This window comes from Charadrius vociferus, unplaced genomic scaffold, assembly GCF_000708025.1.
Source record: "Charadrius vociferus isolate BGI_N301 unplaced genomic scaffold, ASM70802v2 scaffold24, whole genome shotgun sequence".
NCBI classification, from domain to species: Eukaryota; Metazoa; Chordata; class Aves; order Charadriiformes; family Charadriidae; genus Charadrius; species Charadrius vociferus.
Genome location: NW_009648165.1, coordinates 205,737 through 222,521, shown reverse-complemented (window position 1 = coordinate 222,521; position 16,785 = coordinate 205,737). Strand labels below are relative to the sequence as shown.

General features: G+C 38.6%; 1 protein-coding gene across 1 annotated transcript in view; it reads left to right on the top strand.

Moving 5' to 3' along the window:
• LOC104285632 (CUGBP Elav-like family member 4) overlaps positions 1 to 16,318 on the top strand; it is a 92,130-nt gene extending 75,812 nt beyond the window's left edge. The window contains exon 2 of the mRNA XM_009884100.1: positions 16,221 to 16,318. Within this exon, the coding sequence (XP_009882402.1) occupies positions 16,221 to 16,318 (98 nt within the window). The remainder of the gene's footprint in view (positions 1 to 16,220) is intronic.
• The last annotated feature ends 467 nt before the right edge of the window (positions 16,319 to 16,785 follow it).

Sequence of the window (16,785 nt, the reverse complement as noted above, 5' to 3'; positions counted from 1 at the left end):
AGAATTTAGGTTGACAGGATGCGGCCTGGCACAGAGGACTGGGAGGAAATCCTGGATCATCAGGATCTGTTCCCTACTATTGCAGACAACCACATTGCATAATCCCTTTCATAAGTTTATCGAGCCTCATCTTTAAACTAATTAGGTCGTTTGCTCTCACTATCCTTGTTGGAAAGCAGTTCCAGAGCATCACTCCTCTGATGGTTAGAAACCTTTTTCTAATTCCCAAATCAAATTTATTCATGGTCAATTTATACTTATTTGTCCTTGTGCAACATTGTCCTTTATTTTAAATGCTTCTTCTTTTCTCCTTGATATTTACTGTGGGGATGTAGCTAGCAATCCTGTCTATGCTGAGTGTTTTTCCATTTTGCTAGGCAGACAGAGCAAGCTCTTAGATCTTGCATAAAACACGAACTTGGTAATATTTCTCTGTCTTGAGTTTTTTTATTCCACCTTTTGGAATACAGTTGTAGGGAATGGTACCCCTCTTTGTGCTGAGGCCTCACAACAGACTCTTTTTGGTACTCTTGGTACAAAATGGTACTCCTTTTCCTTGATCTTGAATGTTCCTCTTTGCACAGGCTATGTTCTGGATGCAGCATTAGAGCAACACACTGAGATGAAGCCACTGTACTTTCCTTTTTGTGCTTGAAGGAAGGAATGTTATGAGATCTTGAATGTTTATTTTGGAATAGCAACACCCCTGGATGTGCATTTCAATGTGTCATAAAATGTCCTGTCATGTGATGCTCACTGGATGACCACTGACTTGCTGCCTTTCCAGGCAGTCTCTGACCTTGCAAAGACCTACGTGGTTCTTGAATGCCGACCAAAACCAGAAGAAAGAGTAGCTGCAAGTTGCTCTGGCTTGCCCTCTCATTCACAAAGTAACATCCAGTGCAAAACTATGTGTGAGGGGAAAGACCGGTAACACGTAGTCCTTCTTGGTGTGGGTTGTGAGCTGCGAGTAGAGCCTTTACAAGTGGAGTTCTTCTGGGGACACAGAGTTTCATGAGTTCTGCAGGAATCATAGCCAAAGGGGTGGTGGTATGGCTGCAGGGCATTCGCTCAAGAACTGTGAAAGTCTTAGACATGGTAATGCAGAGCAGATGAGAGACTTTGTGGATACCTGGCTGTATTCCATGGAGGGCAAAGACAAGAGGTAGAGTAACACAGTCATTATCTGCAAAGACTAGCCCCTAGTCCAGTGTGTCAGTGGGTTGTCACTGAAGAATGCTTTTCAGTTGGACAAACCTGAGCATGAATTGTCAATTGTCGTGTTATCACACTGCCGTGTTAAATCATAATATATGGATATCAAAGCAATGTATTGATATTGCATAAGCTTTATATGCTAAATTTTGTCCATTTAGCTGTTAAATTTAGTAAGACATTTAAAATTGAAGCAAGCATCAACAAAACATGTCCTCATTATCTTTGGGTATTAAATTCTTACAGGATGCGTCCTTGGTAATATATCTCTGAAATCTTTATAGAGAATCTAGAGGGGAAAAAAAAAATAAAAAATACTGTGTGAGTCTGAGTGGTGTGAAGAAGAGTTATTATGTATGTCAGGTGTTGGGAGGAAGAGAGGGGTCTTTTGGAGACATCCAGTATTGGGGATGCTTAATAACAGCTTTTCATTCTTTCCCAAGGTAAGGAATCCTGCCTTCTTTGCTATAGCGTAACATTTATGTATCCTGAAAAACATAATCTGTTGCAATTAAATCATATGGTGATCATATAACATGTTTCAATTCAGGTGGTGAATTACTTCAGTTATACTGGAGAAAGTGGCTGCATGCATTTATTTTGATGAGAACGCTGATCTGGTAGGGTCTGTACAAGTACACAACAAAGACAGTCCAGTGACAGAAGCTAGAGTAGAGAATGGAAAAATAGTGCGTAATCATATAACTGACAACTCCTATAAAGCATACATATATTAATGTAGTTTTGCTGTAGAGGCAATTTAAATCCTAATGTTTCCTGACTTCTGATTTACATTAAAAAGAAAAAAGAAAAAAAAAAAACAAAAAAACCTCAACAAACCAAACCTAGAAAATCTTGTATTTTCATTCTCAAAAATGTAAGGACCATGCAGGGATTTTGTAGCCTTTAGGGGTGGTATATATAATCTAATTTTTTTTCTTGGGGTCAGGGGAATAATATTTGGTATTCCTGTGGCTATTGTCTTATTGTCATGCAGAAGGTATCATCATGAGAAACTTGGTTTATCAGCAGAGGTAGAACTAGAGAAGAAATCCTGTATAAAGCCATGTTGATTTACTGGAACCAAAATATTTAACGAATGCTTCAGCTCAAAGCTTCTGCCAGCTGATCTACTTGTGTCTTGAAAGGTTCCCTGGCTGTGTGTAAATGGATTGGTGAGATACTAGGAACCCTGTGGGTCACACTTCTAAAGATGTAACCTCTTGATTCACCTTTTGGACTGCTCAGTGAAAGCAGGTTACAGGTGGTCCTGGAAGCAGGCCTTTATGGTGCATGTTCTTTAGATTGCAGCTTGCAGGAGTCTGCTACTTTTCCTGGAAAACTTATTCACTATAAATCAAAACAAACAAACAAAACCTCTTAAATCTGTTTACAGGAAAACCAGCAACTGAAATGTTAATATCTAATATATGTCTGTGGAAAATGAGAGATTCAGTTTCATCAAATGATTACTGTATACACAGACATTGCATTTGGCCCGGAAGTCCCTGAGCCCGAAAACTGGAGACTGAGAAGGATACCCACATGAGGCACTGTGAACACCCTCTCCTTATACTCTTCTTGGGGCATCTGCTTCTGGCCACCGTTAGAGACAGGATATTGTACGAGATGGACTTTGTCTGACCTAGTAACATCATCCTTATATAATGTTCTAATCCACTCCTTTTGAAGACAATACTATTTGTTGTTTGTTTTGGTTTGGTTTTTGGTTTTTTGGTTTTTTTTTTGGTTTTTTTTAACTCATTAAACTTTACTCTCCTATTTTCTGACATCAGCATGGATTCTCCAGTGAGTTTCAGCCTCTCAGAGATGCTCAGCAGCTGGCTTGCTATTTTTGTCTTTCCTGATGGAAAAAAATAATAAAGTGAATCCACATCATTAATGTGTTAGTTTTCTGGCATCCACTAGCCAGTGATTCATAGACTGGTAACAGGGAAAGTTTTGGTAGGTCACTGTATTTAGGAGACTTCCTAGAAATTTCTTTCGTTTGTCTTTTAATGTCTTGGGCAAAATGGCTTCCACTAGCTTCTTTTATGAAGACTGCTCTGCAGTCTGAATACTTTCCCATTGGGAACTGTTTGCTGGTATTCTGTTGGTACAGACATGCCTTTGTGTTCATTCTTGGTTTAGAGATTCTTTCATCTATATTAAATTAGTGGAGAAATAAATATCAAGCAAGATGTCATATTAAACCTTTAAAAAAAACCCAACCAAGTATAATTGCTATTTTTATAATTGACTCTCCATTTTTTCCCTGAAATTGATCTTTATAAAATAAAAAAAATACACCGCTCAGGAACTACTTGGTGGCTGGCTGGCTGCTGAGCCCTATCTAACCCCTTAAAATTTGTAGGCAATTGCCCAGCTGACCATGGATGGATTGAATTTTAATACACCTTTCCATCCCAGTCCGTTGACATTCTGATTTGTTTTCACCAAAACAGGTTACTGAAACTGGTTTCTTAAAAGAATGGGCTTTCTCTTGGGTTAGACAATACGTTAAATTGTTGGATAGAATCATAAATGTTAGAAATGGGGGGGGGGGGGGGGAAAAGGGGGGCCCAAAAGAATGGAGGCCCTCTGAATGCATTTTTTTTATGGTTTCAGGTGACTTGAGTAATAAAATTTCCATGAAGGACTGATTTGCTCTAATGGCTGGGAGACACAGTTAGTAATGTTTACTTTTACCTTCTGTAGGGTCATAAACTTCCATTTTATAACTTGCAATTGTCCTATATTGACTAAGAATCTGTGGTCGTGACTCTGTTCTAGGGTTGCAAGTATTTCTCTCTCCTTATGCCTCACAGTGGAATAGGGAGACAAAAAGTTTACAGGACACTCATATGGAACAGTGGCATGAAAGATGTTGGAAAATTACTGAGCTAAAAGTTTTCACTGCGGGGCAGCCCCCGCCCCGTGTTGATTTAACTCTTCTATCTGCCTTTTCCCTCCCTGACTCTTCTACACCACTGCCTCCAACACACACACATACATTCACAACACACAACAGTTCACAACACACACACGCATTCACTCAACCATGTTTAAGGGATAATGCCTCTATTATTCCTGAACTTGTAGGATCTGGAAAACCTTAGGTTATATGGTCATGCAGTACACTTATACATGTAAATTTAAATAAAAAATAAATTAAATATATTCTTGACTAACAGATCAGTTAGATGCAAAAGCCATCTTGGGGGCTGTGTGGGGCAAGAAAACACTGATGTTCTCAACAGTTAGGAAGCATTCCTGATGCTCAGCCTAAATGTTCTGTGCTGAATTTTGTGTTGTCACTCCTGGTTATCATTCTCTAGTATCACCCTGAACAACCTTTCTTGATACTTTGTGTTTACACCTTCAAGGCTTGTAGCTGGTTATCATCCATCCCCCTCAGTTGTCATTTACCTAAGTTATACATATTTAGTTCTCTTAATCTTCCCGCATAAGTCAGTCCTTCCAGCCCATTAAGAATTTCTATTGCTCATCTCTGAATTCTATCTTTTCTTTTCCTTTTTTTCCTTCCATGTGTTTCTGAACACTTCCAGATGATCATAGCTGACAGGATCATTTTAGATGTGGATTTTCTATTGACACCAAAGGAAGGAGGTGTCTTTGATCTTGAAGTGACATACACACTATTGTATGTGATGTTGTCCACTATCATCTGAAAATGTCTTTTGACATTACTGCCTTTCAGCTTTATATGTCCTGTTGAACATTCAGACGTTTGCCTCTGTGGCTATTCTCCACCTGTATTTTAAGACCTGAATGAGGCAAGGTGCTGGGCATAGCTAATCCTCCCCAGCAGGGGTTCAGATGACGGAGCATGTTATTAAGGGGCTCAGCACCCTCTAGAATCTGTTGCAATTCATTCTGCATTCATCTTAATGTGTGAAATCTTTGTTGCTGCACTGTTTAAATTTAAGATCATATCTGCTTTGCTAGATAGCTCTTCCATCTTGATGGAACTGACATTTATCATGCACCTTCCTCCTGCCAGTCCTCAGCGCTTTGAGGGGTACACTGTTCATCCAATCTAATATGAACCCAATTCCCAAAACAAAAATTTCTCCTGTGAGGTCTATCAAATATTTAACTGAAGCAATCTAATATATACTCATTGTTCACTAATTTTTAAGCTAATCAACAAAAAAAAGTGATCAAAATATCTGTCCGGTAGTGATTATTACACACTTTGCCTTGTGTTGTCTGTTCATCAGGAAATTGTACTTCTTTCACTTCACCCTGACAAAAGCCCTTTTAAACCCAGTGTACTGAAGCCTTGTAAATTACACAGATCATGTTGTAATTAATTTCAGTGTTTCTTTTTCACTTCAAAGATTACATCTTTATACCTTCTGTAAAAATTGGAAGTTTAAGACTTAAATTGACGTACTGTTTGTTTTTAATTTCTTATCCAGGAACTCAGTCCCACAACAGTGGATGGGAAAGTGCCCCCGGCTGCAAGGGACAGTAGTGTTTCCAGTTTACTTTTTTGAGAGAATCTACTTGGGACATAATGTATTGAGAGTCTATGCAGGAATTTGTCCACATTTAAAAGAAGCAGAATGATAGGTGTTCGTAGCTTTGGGTAGAGTCTTGGGGAGGTTTTGTTTCAAGGCTGACCATTACTACAAACTATTTGTGTGTCTTTGGACAGACAGTTAAATCTTCTTCCAGCCATTGCATGCCTTGCCTTGTTTCTAAATAATTTATACTTGAGCCAGACGCTTAAAGCAAGCCTGTACAAAGCAACAATGGCTCCACTTAAAACTTTTTGCCAAAGAAGCAGTGGAGGCCGTTGTTCTTGATACCTACCTCTCTTCTTATGCTGTAATAGATAGGACTTTTGAGAAGCCTTTGCCATCGTTCTCCTGCCATACTCCCAGAACGCTCATTTCACCTTGCTTTCTCTCTCGTACATACCCACAGAGTATGTGTCTTGTGGTGCTCAGCCCTAAGTATATAGAGGTCTGTTGATTAAGATTACTTCATCTCTGGCTTCTTGCAGAAGAACTTGATCCTACTACATGCTATTCCACTGCCTATAGTTAATGAACAAGTCAAACTGCGAAAGAAGGGTAAAAAGAAAGAAATAGGAGATAAGAGACAAATAGTTGTTTGCTCCTAACATCGCTTAGAGGATAGAAAAAACTATTCAAAGTCAAAACATATGGAAAAAAGCATCTGGTTATGGGAGCCTGGATGTTAATTGTTCTGACAGCTGAAATTTGTCTCCAGAAATCTCATGAAGCCAGCTGGTATTGTAGAGTTTTCTCTGGCTCATATTGTGACTCTTACAAGTTTCTGGAGACTTCCACTCTCAGGATGATCATCTTGCAGGAGCAGCTGCTGCTTAAAGATTTTCATTTCTGTATCAGCTGGAATTAGGAAATACATTCTTTGTGGGTTTGGATTTGATCTGTAACATAAAAGTCCGAAGGTGGCTTCAGATGTACTTGCCTGAATTTAATCTTAACAAAACCCTGTGGAACTTAGCAAAGAGATTCTAATGTTGTCCCATTTATCGTTCTTGCATTCAAGGTGAGGAGAAAGACTGGATCATAAGTAAAAGAAGGGTATTGAGGTTGATTTTTGAAAGGTGTCTTAAAGGTTCACTCTGAATCTGAGCTTCTTGAATTGGAAAAACGTGGGCTGGAAAACTTGGTAAGAACAATAACTAGCTAGATAATTACAATAGTCTGCATCTGAATGGGCTAGAAATTGTCTAATAATAGCTCTTTTCTGCAGTTGTTTCATTACCTTTTGCTTTCAACCTTGAGCTGGAAATGTCAGAAGTGTATATTGACATATGTCTCAGAGAAGAAAGAATATGAGGCTGTTTGGAGCATGTACAAGTTTGTATTTAGAACAGGCTACTTGCATGTCCCTGAGACAAAAGCCTAAATAACTAAAAATTTGATGATACTATCAAAGATGTTCACTGCATGGCCCTGGCTTTTTTTAAGGGTGAAAATACCAAATTTTCTTATGTTTTTACAGTACAAACACATTTCCTGCACACAGAGTTGATGTTCTTTTTCCAAGAATGTTCCTCACCCTGGTGAAAGATAATAAGCAGTAAAAAAAAACCCCAAAACACGAAAACCTAACCAACAAACAAAAAAAACCCAACAAAGAACAACCACCACCCTATGTGGATGCAGAAAGGCAAGGCTTGGAAAAAGTTCTATGTGGCAGAACAGTCTAATTTGATTAAAGATGGTTTTGTTTAGGTTTGTTTTGCCCATATTCAAGGCATTCGAAGTGAATGTTGTCTGGAGACTAGTTGAGAATTCTTGAAGAAGTCTCCCCAAAAGAACTGGATCCAAAAATCAAAAACAAGTGAAGAAGGGGAAAAGTTTCTGAAACAGCTAAGTGTGTTAGAAAATCCACTCAGTTATTCATATGCTGCTAACAATAGAAAGAACTCAAAAGGCAGGACCCAGAACAGCAGGTACAGAGCCTAATTAATGCATGCACTCTAAGGAGGCTTAACCCATAACTTTCTGAATGCAAGTGGTAGTGTTTTCACAGCAGGATTGTTTCTAGTTGTATTCCCGACTTTAGCCAATGAATCGCAAGACAAAAACCCCACCTTCTATGTTTCCTTTATCACCACACTGGAAACAACAGCTCTTGAAGATTTCACCGTATTTTTTTATTATTATTAATTTTTTTCTGCGAACAGAAAGACGTCAGATTTTTCTTTGGAGTAATAGGTAGGTTGAAGTTAGCCAAGCTTAGAGGTAATCAGGATTTTGACTTAAACTTTACATTTCCTTACTGAGTAGAAGCTGCAACCTACTTATTCTCATCCTCACTTGAGTGATCCCTAGAGATTGGCCGTGACTTTATCACCAGTGACTAAGTTCTGAAATACTGGAAGCAGTCTTGCTTGGTCTGCACAACCACTTGATCATGCGTTTCACGTTGAAGTCAGCCTTTTTATACATGAAAATCAAAATCATGTCCTAATTGTTTGATGGATAGGGCCTGAGGGCGTGCATCTCTTCTTACAACATGGAGTCCACAGTTATTAGGCAACAAATGAGAAGCTGAAATGAGGCTGGTCTGTTTTAAAATAAGCTTTCTACTGTAATGCAAAGCATGAGATATTTGCAGGCCCCATTAGGCACACCAACAATCTCTTTGGTATACAACTACCTTATCCTACACTCTTACTTCTCTAATGGGTAGCCTATTCATTGACAATTTGCTGTGTCTATGGAACACCTGTTCTGGGAAGTAAAATATTCTGGATGGCTAGACTTGCAGAAACTTGAGCAGTGAATCTTGGGTTGACCTGGGCTTAGATGATCAAAAGTACCTCAGAAGTATCAGGATGAAGTTTAAAGCTAAAATATTGACAGTTATGGGAAAACAGGACCTTGTATATGTTATGTATATGTTATGTCAAATCAATGGTTCGTTCTGTACCTTATCTTCAGTGTACCCATCAGCAAAAGATAGTTCAAAGCAACTTGCAAGAAAGTTTCAAGACCCCAGGAGAAACTTGTCCTTGTGTGAATCAGAGCCAGAAACTGTTCCCTCATCCTGAGGAAAAAGGTTTGAAAGACCAAAAGCTTTCCCATTCTACAGTGGGATGGAGGCAAGGTAGAGTTACTTAATAAGAAATAGATGGACCCTCCAGGCTCTGCTAGTGACAATGCCATGTGCTCTGATGTGTAGAAGCCCTGGGCTTGAGACCCTGCTTGCTTGATTCAGATTAGAGTCTGGACTACTGACTGTCCTGGAATAAGTTCCTCTTGCTGTAGGCTTTGATCAGAAATTGTATCAAGGGGATGAGAAACACTTGGTGAAATACTTCGTTGAAACTTCCTATGAGAAACTTTGGCTTTTTAAAACTGGTGTTTTCATTAAAAACCTACTTGTTATCAAAAATCAAGATGAAACCATTGTCTGTGTTTTGTTGAAATGCTTACATACACTAACAGTTACTGAAGTCTCTCTGCTGTCTGCCTGGATGCTGCTAAATGTAATTAAGCACTGCTTAGTCTGAGGAAGGACTCTGATTTTGATTGTGCATATCCATGTCTCATTTTGAGATATCATAAATGCATTTTAAGTGAGCTAATATTGAGCTAATATTCCGTAAATATGCTCAACTTCTACATTTCCAGATTTGGACTCTTAATTTAGTTTTTAATATTGGTTCATGGGTGTATATGACCATGTCTTATGTATGCTTTTGCATACAGACTCCTATCAAGTTATCTATAGTAGAAAAATGACAGCATCATAATAGTTAATAGAAAATAACGTAAGAGGAAAAAGAAAATTAGCATTCCACACAGCAGGGCGTTTCGGATGTTAATCTGCCTTGCAATATAATTGACAGGGAAGCTGATATCTGGGAAGATTTTTATTCCTATCTTTTTCTCTAAACAGTTTGTGTTCAGTAGTTGTGCAGCAGGGGAGATGGAGAAAGTTCCAGCCAAGTGAGTGTTTTTTACCAGCAAAGATGTTAACTTTCGTCAGAAGGTAGTTAATCACTGGGAGAGAACCAGATGAAGAAATTGGATAAAACATTTCCCGTTCCAAAAGTCTTTATTGATTGTGTCCCCCTCAAGAAAATTCAGCTCAATCTCTGAAACCCTCAAGTGATTAAACCTTGGGCAGTCCACTGTAGACAGAGCAAATGAGAATTGTTTCAAAACGAGGCATGTAGAGCTAGGATAGTTAGAATGAAAAAAGATTTCTTTTTCACTTTGAAATCTTACCTGGGAGACGTAATCTGAGATGTTGATTTTAAGGCAAGAGTTTTCTTAAGTGTACAACCTTTCTCTGTGTAACAGGTCCCTGAATCTTGAAGCAAGGAACTGTTTTATTTTCAGAAGACCTCTCTTAAACACAAACCTAGAGCTTGGAAGGTGGGAGACAGATCTCTGGTCTGCCACAGATAACTTGTACACCCTGGTCTAAATGTTTTAAAGGTAATTAGGGCACAGAGAGACTGAAGAATAACTAAATGAGATGCTCAGAGCTGTGACCAGTTGAGATTTCCTATTTCCCAGAGATGCAGGTTTTTTTCTCTCAGAGCAGCTCCTCTACAAGACCGTAGCTATTCTTAAGTTGAAGCATGACCTCTAGCATGTGGTCTACAGTATGCAATATTATTATTCTCCTCTATTTTCTGCATACAGCATGAATGTCTTGGATAGTTGTGCTTGAATTGCAGTTTGCTTTCTTTAACTCCATAGTGTGCTGCTGGAGTAAAGCTCTTGGCTTCTCTGCCTTGGGCCTTTGGGAGGTTAGGTACATTAAAGGTGGTAGGGGAAAAGGTTCTACGGTAGTAGACACTATGAATTGATTTCTTTGGTCTTCCTTGAGTAACTGTTAACAGAAGGGTATCTTGTTCACTAGTTCACGTGTTATACAGGAGCCTAACATTAAATGATATAGGATGGCCAATTTACAAAACCTCACCTTTGAAGTTAATGAATATCATTTTAACTAAAACAAAGAAGCTAATTTATTGATTATAAAAAGAAAAAAACAACAAAATTCTTACAGCCTTGTGATAGGTTTATCTTTTCTTGAGCAATGATTCTGATTTTAGTTACAGTTAGAGGTATCAGAAGGGCTGTTGTTTCAGAAGTTATCACCTGTCAGCTGAGCTGTGGTAACTGTTTGAGTGCATACTCTATAATCACAAATGATTGTGAACATAAAACTGACTTAGACCATGTGAGCCAACCTTCTCAAAATCCAGGGTTGTCCTAACTGTTCTGGATTATCACCAGTCTATCAGATGTCAGTGGCTGAGTCAAGGATTCTTCCGAGAGAGGCAATAGATCATGGGTCAAATCACAAACCTAATTTTATGTTGGTGTAACTGCGTAGTTCTGCCGAGTTACATTCAAGCTCTCCCCTTGACTGGATTTACACCCCTGAGCTCAGAATTTGCTTTTGCTCTCGGCTTTCATCCAAGAGTCTTAAAGCATCTAACAAACTTTTTAATTTTCCCTCATAATGCCAAAGAGTAAACATAGGCCCAGAAAGATTAGAAGAAAGAAAGGCCTTCCCCAAAGCCTGTTGAAGCATATAAATGTGTTGTTTGTTTTTTTTTTTTTTTTTTCATTATATTTAGACTGGACCTTGTTCGGACAGACAGCAAATAACTGGAAATGTTCTGGTTATTGTTTAGCTCTTAGACAATGCCTCTGGGTCTAGATGTATGGAAAAGCTAAAGGCATGCATTGTGTGAGGTTATGTATTTCCAATGAAATCATAAGTTGTCACCAAAACACATCACACAAAGAAGGGGTCATAAGTCACTAAGTGCTTGTTCTTTGATCTAAACAATGGGCAAAGAGGAGAAACTGAGCCAGGATACCCATGGCTGTCTGCCAGAATAAAACAAAAAAGGGTGGAAAAGCCCTTAATTACAGTTATTAATAATCTCCAGTATACATCATCTTCATCTCCCACCATATATAACAAGGATTAATTAAGGTACAGATAATGCATATACTTGAGGTAACTGGGAGGTTAGAGGTGGCAGGTGGAATCTGATGCTGTGAACATGCAACCTTGAAGCTAAAAGCCTGCACCTGCGACGGTTGTGCATGGTTCTTACACTTGATATAGAAGACAAGCCTCTACAAAACTCCATTCCTCTCCTTTATGCTAGGTGAAATGAATGTCTTGTCATTGATGGTAGACCCTAAGATAACTATTTTTAAATAGCTAAATTTGAGTTTGGTGACCAGTGCTTTTTTAGCTGGTCAGAAAGACTTCACTGGTTTAAAATGGCTGAAAGTCAACTGATTCACTGAAATAATAAGCACTGAGATGTCAAGTGAAACTCTCTTTTCATTTGTCCCAGGATGAACTGGGTACTGGTGAGGTGGTTTCCAGAATTATTCTGTTCAGCTCAGAATGTGTCTCCTGACAGTTTTGCCTCCCAGGTTTGTGCAAAATCTTCAGGAGACTTACTGTGGGGTTGAAGTTGCCTGTAAGTATGATCATTATCCATCTGTATTCTATGCAATTATTATTTACCTTATTGAATTCCCTGGAGGTAAAATTAAAATAGAGCACTTTTTTTTTCTTTTTTTTTTTTTTTCCATCTCAAGCTCTTGTTTTTGTTTCCCCCTTCTCTTTAACAACCTTGTTTCCCAGGAGACCACTTGATACGTCCTCATGTTTCCAAGAGACTGCAGTTCAATAGGTTGAGAGTTAATTGCCAGCTGGGAGTTTCCAGATGTTTATGCGCTAGCCCAAAGAGCTGTCCACTGGTAGCAAATGAACAGCTGGAAAGACACAATCTGAACAAAGCATCTTTTAGCTGATTGACGTATGTCTGGAAAACTTGGCATGTTTGAGAGAAATGGAATTGAAATTAGGAACAGCTAGGACCAAGTCCTTCATTATCAATAATTAGTCAATTAGATATTATTTTTTTTGTTCAAATTCAGATATAATTCTCAAGCACTTTATTCACTCGGTCATTATCACCCACACAAGTAGATGACAGAAATAATGCATAGACTTCACCCTATCTTTCCTTAAGAGATGTGCTCAGAAATATTCAGTGTTGAACATGGGCTGTTCCAGGGACCTGGATTGTACAAATGATTTGTAATGGAATATGAAGCCTTTCACTCAGAAGTCAGATTCACATCCAGCCCAAACAGCTGATGGCAAGTGAGCTGCTTAGTTGAGCCACTTAAGAGTTTACTATCAAAATATTTTTTAGGTGTTTTTTTCAGTGAAATAAGTGATTCTGTCCACAATCAAAAGCTTCAGTGGGGAAAGTTTGTTGTTCTGAAATGGTTTTCCATCTGGGAAATCAAAATGAAAAAAATAACCCTTTTCACCAGTTTGACTTGTCTCTGTAAAACCCAATATAGATGCTTCATAGGACATTATTTTAAGACTCAGTTGTTTAGGGCTTTGTATCCTGTAGTGTATCCCATAGCGTTCAGTGATGTGTTCATTAAGCAACGTTCTCCAGGAAGGAAGAATATTTGGAGGGGTCATATGGATGCACATTGAAAGAGGTAGCCTAGGAAAAGTAACACCTAAAAGAGGTGCTACAGCTGTAATTCCATTAAGCATCGCAATACAAAGCACAGATCAAGTATTTTGATGTTTCTAAGGGCAGGGAGGCATTTTATTGTCTTTCATCCTAATGTATAAAGATCTGAAATATGGAAATTCTTGCAGGTTAGAATAATAGATAAGGTTTTGTTGTTGGTTTGTTTTTTTTTTTTTTTGTCACAAACCGCATATTAATGTTTTTAAAATATATTACTTTAGCTTATGCTGGATTTATGCATTATAGAGCAATCTTGTGATAAGTAAAAGGAAGACAAAAAAACCCACAAAGTGGCTTTTTCAAGTTCAGATTTGAGGCCTATTGTGAACATTAAGATCTACTTTATTCCAACGGCCCATTGCTGGGATGGAACTTCTTTACTGCCTTTAAACAATCAGGTTTAACTTAAAGTAAATGAGGTAATATTTTTGCTAAATAAATTACTTTTTGCCCAACAAGAGTGGGACAGAGTGTAATTCATATGCATGGCATCTTTAAGAAGTAAAAGAAATACCTCCACAAACCATTTACTGCACCTGAAAAACATGTTTTTTTTATTTTGTCTGACCCTGTGAGAGACTAGATTTTTTTTTTTTTTTCATTTCAATGTCTTTCTGTCCTTAACACTATGTTTGGGAAATCAGTGATATTTTGACACATTCTCCTAAGTATTGTTTCTGGGAGTTTGGTACTTCTACCACTTTCACAAACATGTTTGGAGAGGACTTAACAGAGGTTTCTCCCTGATGAGAACTTACCCCCATGCATACTTTATGTGGATCTTGGAAGGAAACTTTGTTCCTTGAGAAAGGAATAGTCTTCTGTCTACTCAGTCTGAATTCCAGTCATGATATGATAGGAGTTGCAGGACATTTTTACCCTGAACTGTTGTCATGGCCATCACAATGAGGAGAAAAATATAGCTATCATTATGGGAGCTTTACACTGCATAGTTTATCTCTATAACAGTGCACTATGATGTGCCTAATTAGACTGTATCAGCCGCTCCACGTCTGCTACTAAAGGGAGATTTTCTTATTGTGTCTAGTCAACAGAGAGCTCTCAGCCTGTGATTTAGCACTGAAATTAAATTTGAGCATAGTTTTCCATTTGATTATCAAGCTATGGGTGACTTCTAAGGATCCTTTTCAAGCCATTACTTCCACTAGCTGTAAACTCTCTGCCACAGTTTCTTTGTCTTCCCTGGTAGACACAGACTAACTGAAAACTCACCCATTTAAAGTTAGAGGGGAACAAATCCAAATAATTCCAATTAAAGTATGTAAACTTTTGCTGTTGTTTAGTTCTCCTTCCTTGATTGTCAGCTTCTGCTTCTGAGTCTCAATTATTGAGACATAATAAACGTGATTGGCTTGAGTAAACTCAAAGGAACAAGACCTTCAGAAAACAATATAGGGTAAGAAATAGGGCAAAAATAGGTTTGGTTTGTTTGGTTTGTTTGTTTTTTTTTTTTTCCATGCCAAATTGGAACATTCATCCAACTTGTAGCTTCATTGTGAGAGGAGTATGTGACTTCCACATGACAATCTTTAAGAAACTATATGTGTATGTTTACAGAAAAAAAAAAATAATCTCCATAGTCTCTTGTGTGTACTAATCTATTAAAAACATTGTAAAGAATAAAAGAACAAGTGCGTATTTCTTCAGTAATATTGTCTAAGGAATCAACTTGGATAAAACAGTGAACATTGTGTGGGCAAAAAGATCACAGTGGTGATCAGAACTGAAACAAAAATTCATAGTCTAGTGTTTACTCACCTGTTGCATACTTTTTTATATGCATGGGGAAAAGATGTCTGGGTCAAGATGAGGTTATCGGACACGTTTGTTTCTTTGGCAGTCTCTCTGTACTTGTGCTGCTCTTAGAAGATGCCCACAGTTTGATGGACATACTGCCTGAACCTTGAAAGATATGATACCTCAACTTCAAGGAGCTGGCGAGGTTGCAGACGTTCTGTAGTAACTTTGGAGAAAATGTCCTGTGCATAACAAGCACTTCTTTTGCTGCAGGAACTGGCAGGTTTTCAGTATACTGCAGTAAGAAAGAATAATCTTATCACATCAGACACACACAAAACTGACTTAAGACATTGCAACATTGACCAGGTTTACCAGAAGGCAAGCATGGAAGCGGCGAGAGAAGGCAGAGCAGGGGTTTTGCTCTGCCCTACCACGATAGGGCTTTAGCCTTTGTAGTTGATAACTTTTTGGAAGAATCAAAAACATGATCCATTAGAGCATCTCTGAAGTTCTAATGATCTGTAAAGCAACATGGGTGTTTTGGACTGATTGTTTTGGGTTTGCTGTGATTGTCTTATGCATGGCTGGAAGCCAATGAGCCCTTGCAACAGCAAGTGCAGGGTGGCGGCGTTCTGGTGTGATGCAAACAGGGAGACTACTTGTGGATGCAAGTCAGGCTAAACAATAGGCGTAGTCCTCTGCAGTAGGAAGTCCCAAGTCCTTGTATGCCCTTTACTTGAAGTGCTTGGTACAAAAGAAGGGCATGAGACCTTCAAAGTGATATCACAGTAGGGGGCTTGTTCGCAGTGCTGCTACTGGAGTGTGAGTGGGATCTCATGCCCTACCTTGCCACCATGTGGGTGCTTTGAGATCCATAATCCTGTAAAGCCCTCTGTATTTGACACTTAAGCATGTATTCAAACAAAAATAAGCACTCAGAGCCACACTGTTGCTCACTTTTCATCAGGACTCAGAGGAAATGATGATAGCTTAGTTTCTTGACTCTTTACTACTAACCTACCAAAGAGCGATTTTTATGATTGATTTACTGGGATTGGGGTGATGATGGGAAAGCGGTTTGCTCTATGTCTTAATTTTAAACAGATCACCTATGAAACATTACTCTTACTGAGGTTTTGTCTTTTGTTCACAGGCTGTGCCTTCCTAACATACTGCGAAAGGGAGTCTGCTCTAAAGGCCCAGAGCGCACTGCATGAGCAGAAGACACTGCCGGGGGTGAGTCCAGATTGATAACTTTTTGTTGGTGTTTTTCTTTTTTTTTTTTAAAATCTAAAATGGGTTACATATGGAATTGTCATCTTGGGTTTGGAAGCGTAACGTCTCTGGTTGCTCGGATGATTCACTATTTGCATTGTGCTAATAAAATCAAGATAGCACCAACCCACCCAAACGGTTTCCATGCACAAAATGAAAAGCTTTTTGCTCTTATCAAAAGTCAGGAAAACGGTAATTAATTGGTTATGGGCTGGATTCTACCAGCCTTACTCAGCTGAGGAAATGCTTTAGGATTCTGACCACTACAATGAAATATTAGAAGTGCTCACCAGGTGCTACCTCTTACTATTTTTCTTCTCTGAAGCAAGGTGTGGCAGCAAGAAATCAAGAAACAGATCACATTATTGAGTTATCACAGAATGAAAACATATTCCTGATGGGAAAGTGGTTTGACTCAGTTACTTTAGTATTCAAGCAGCTGT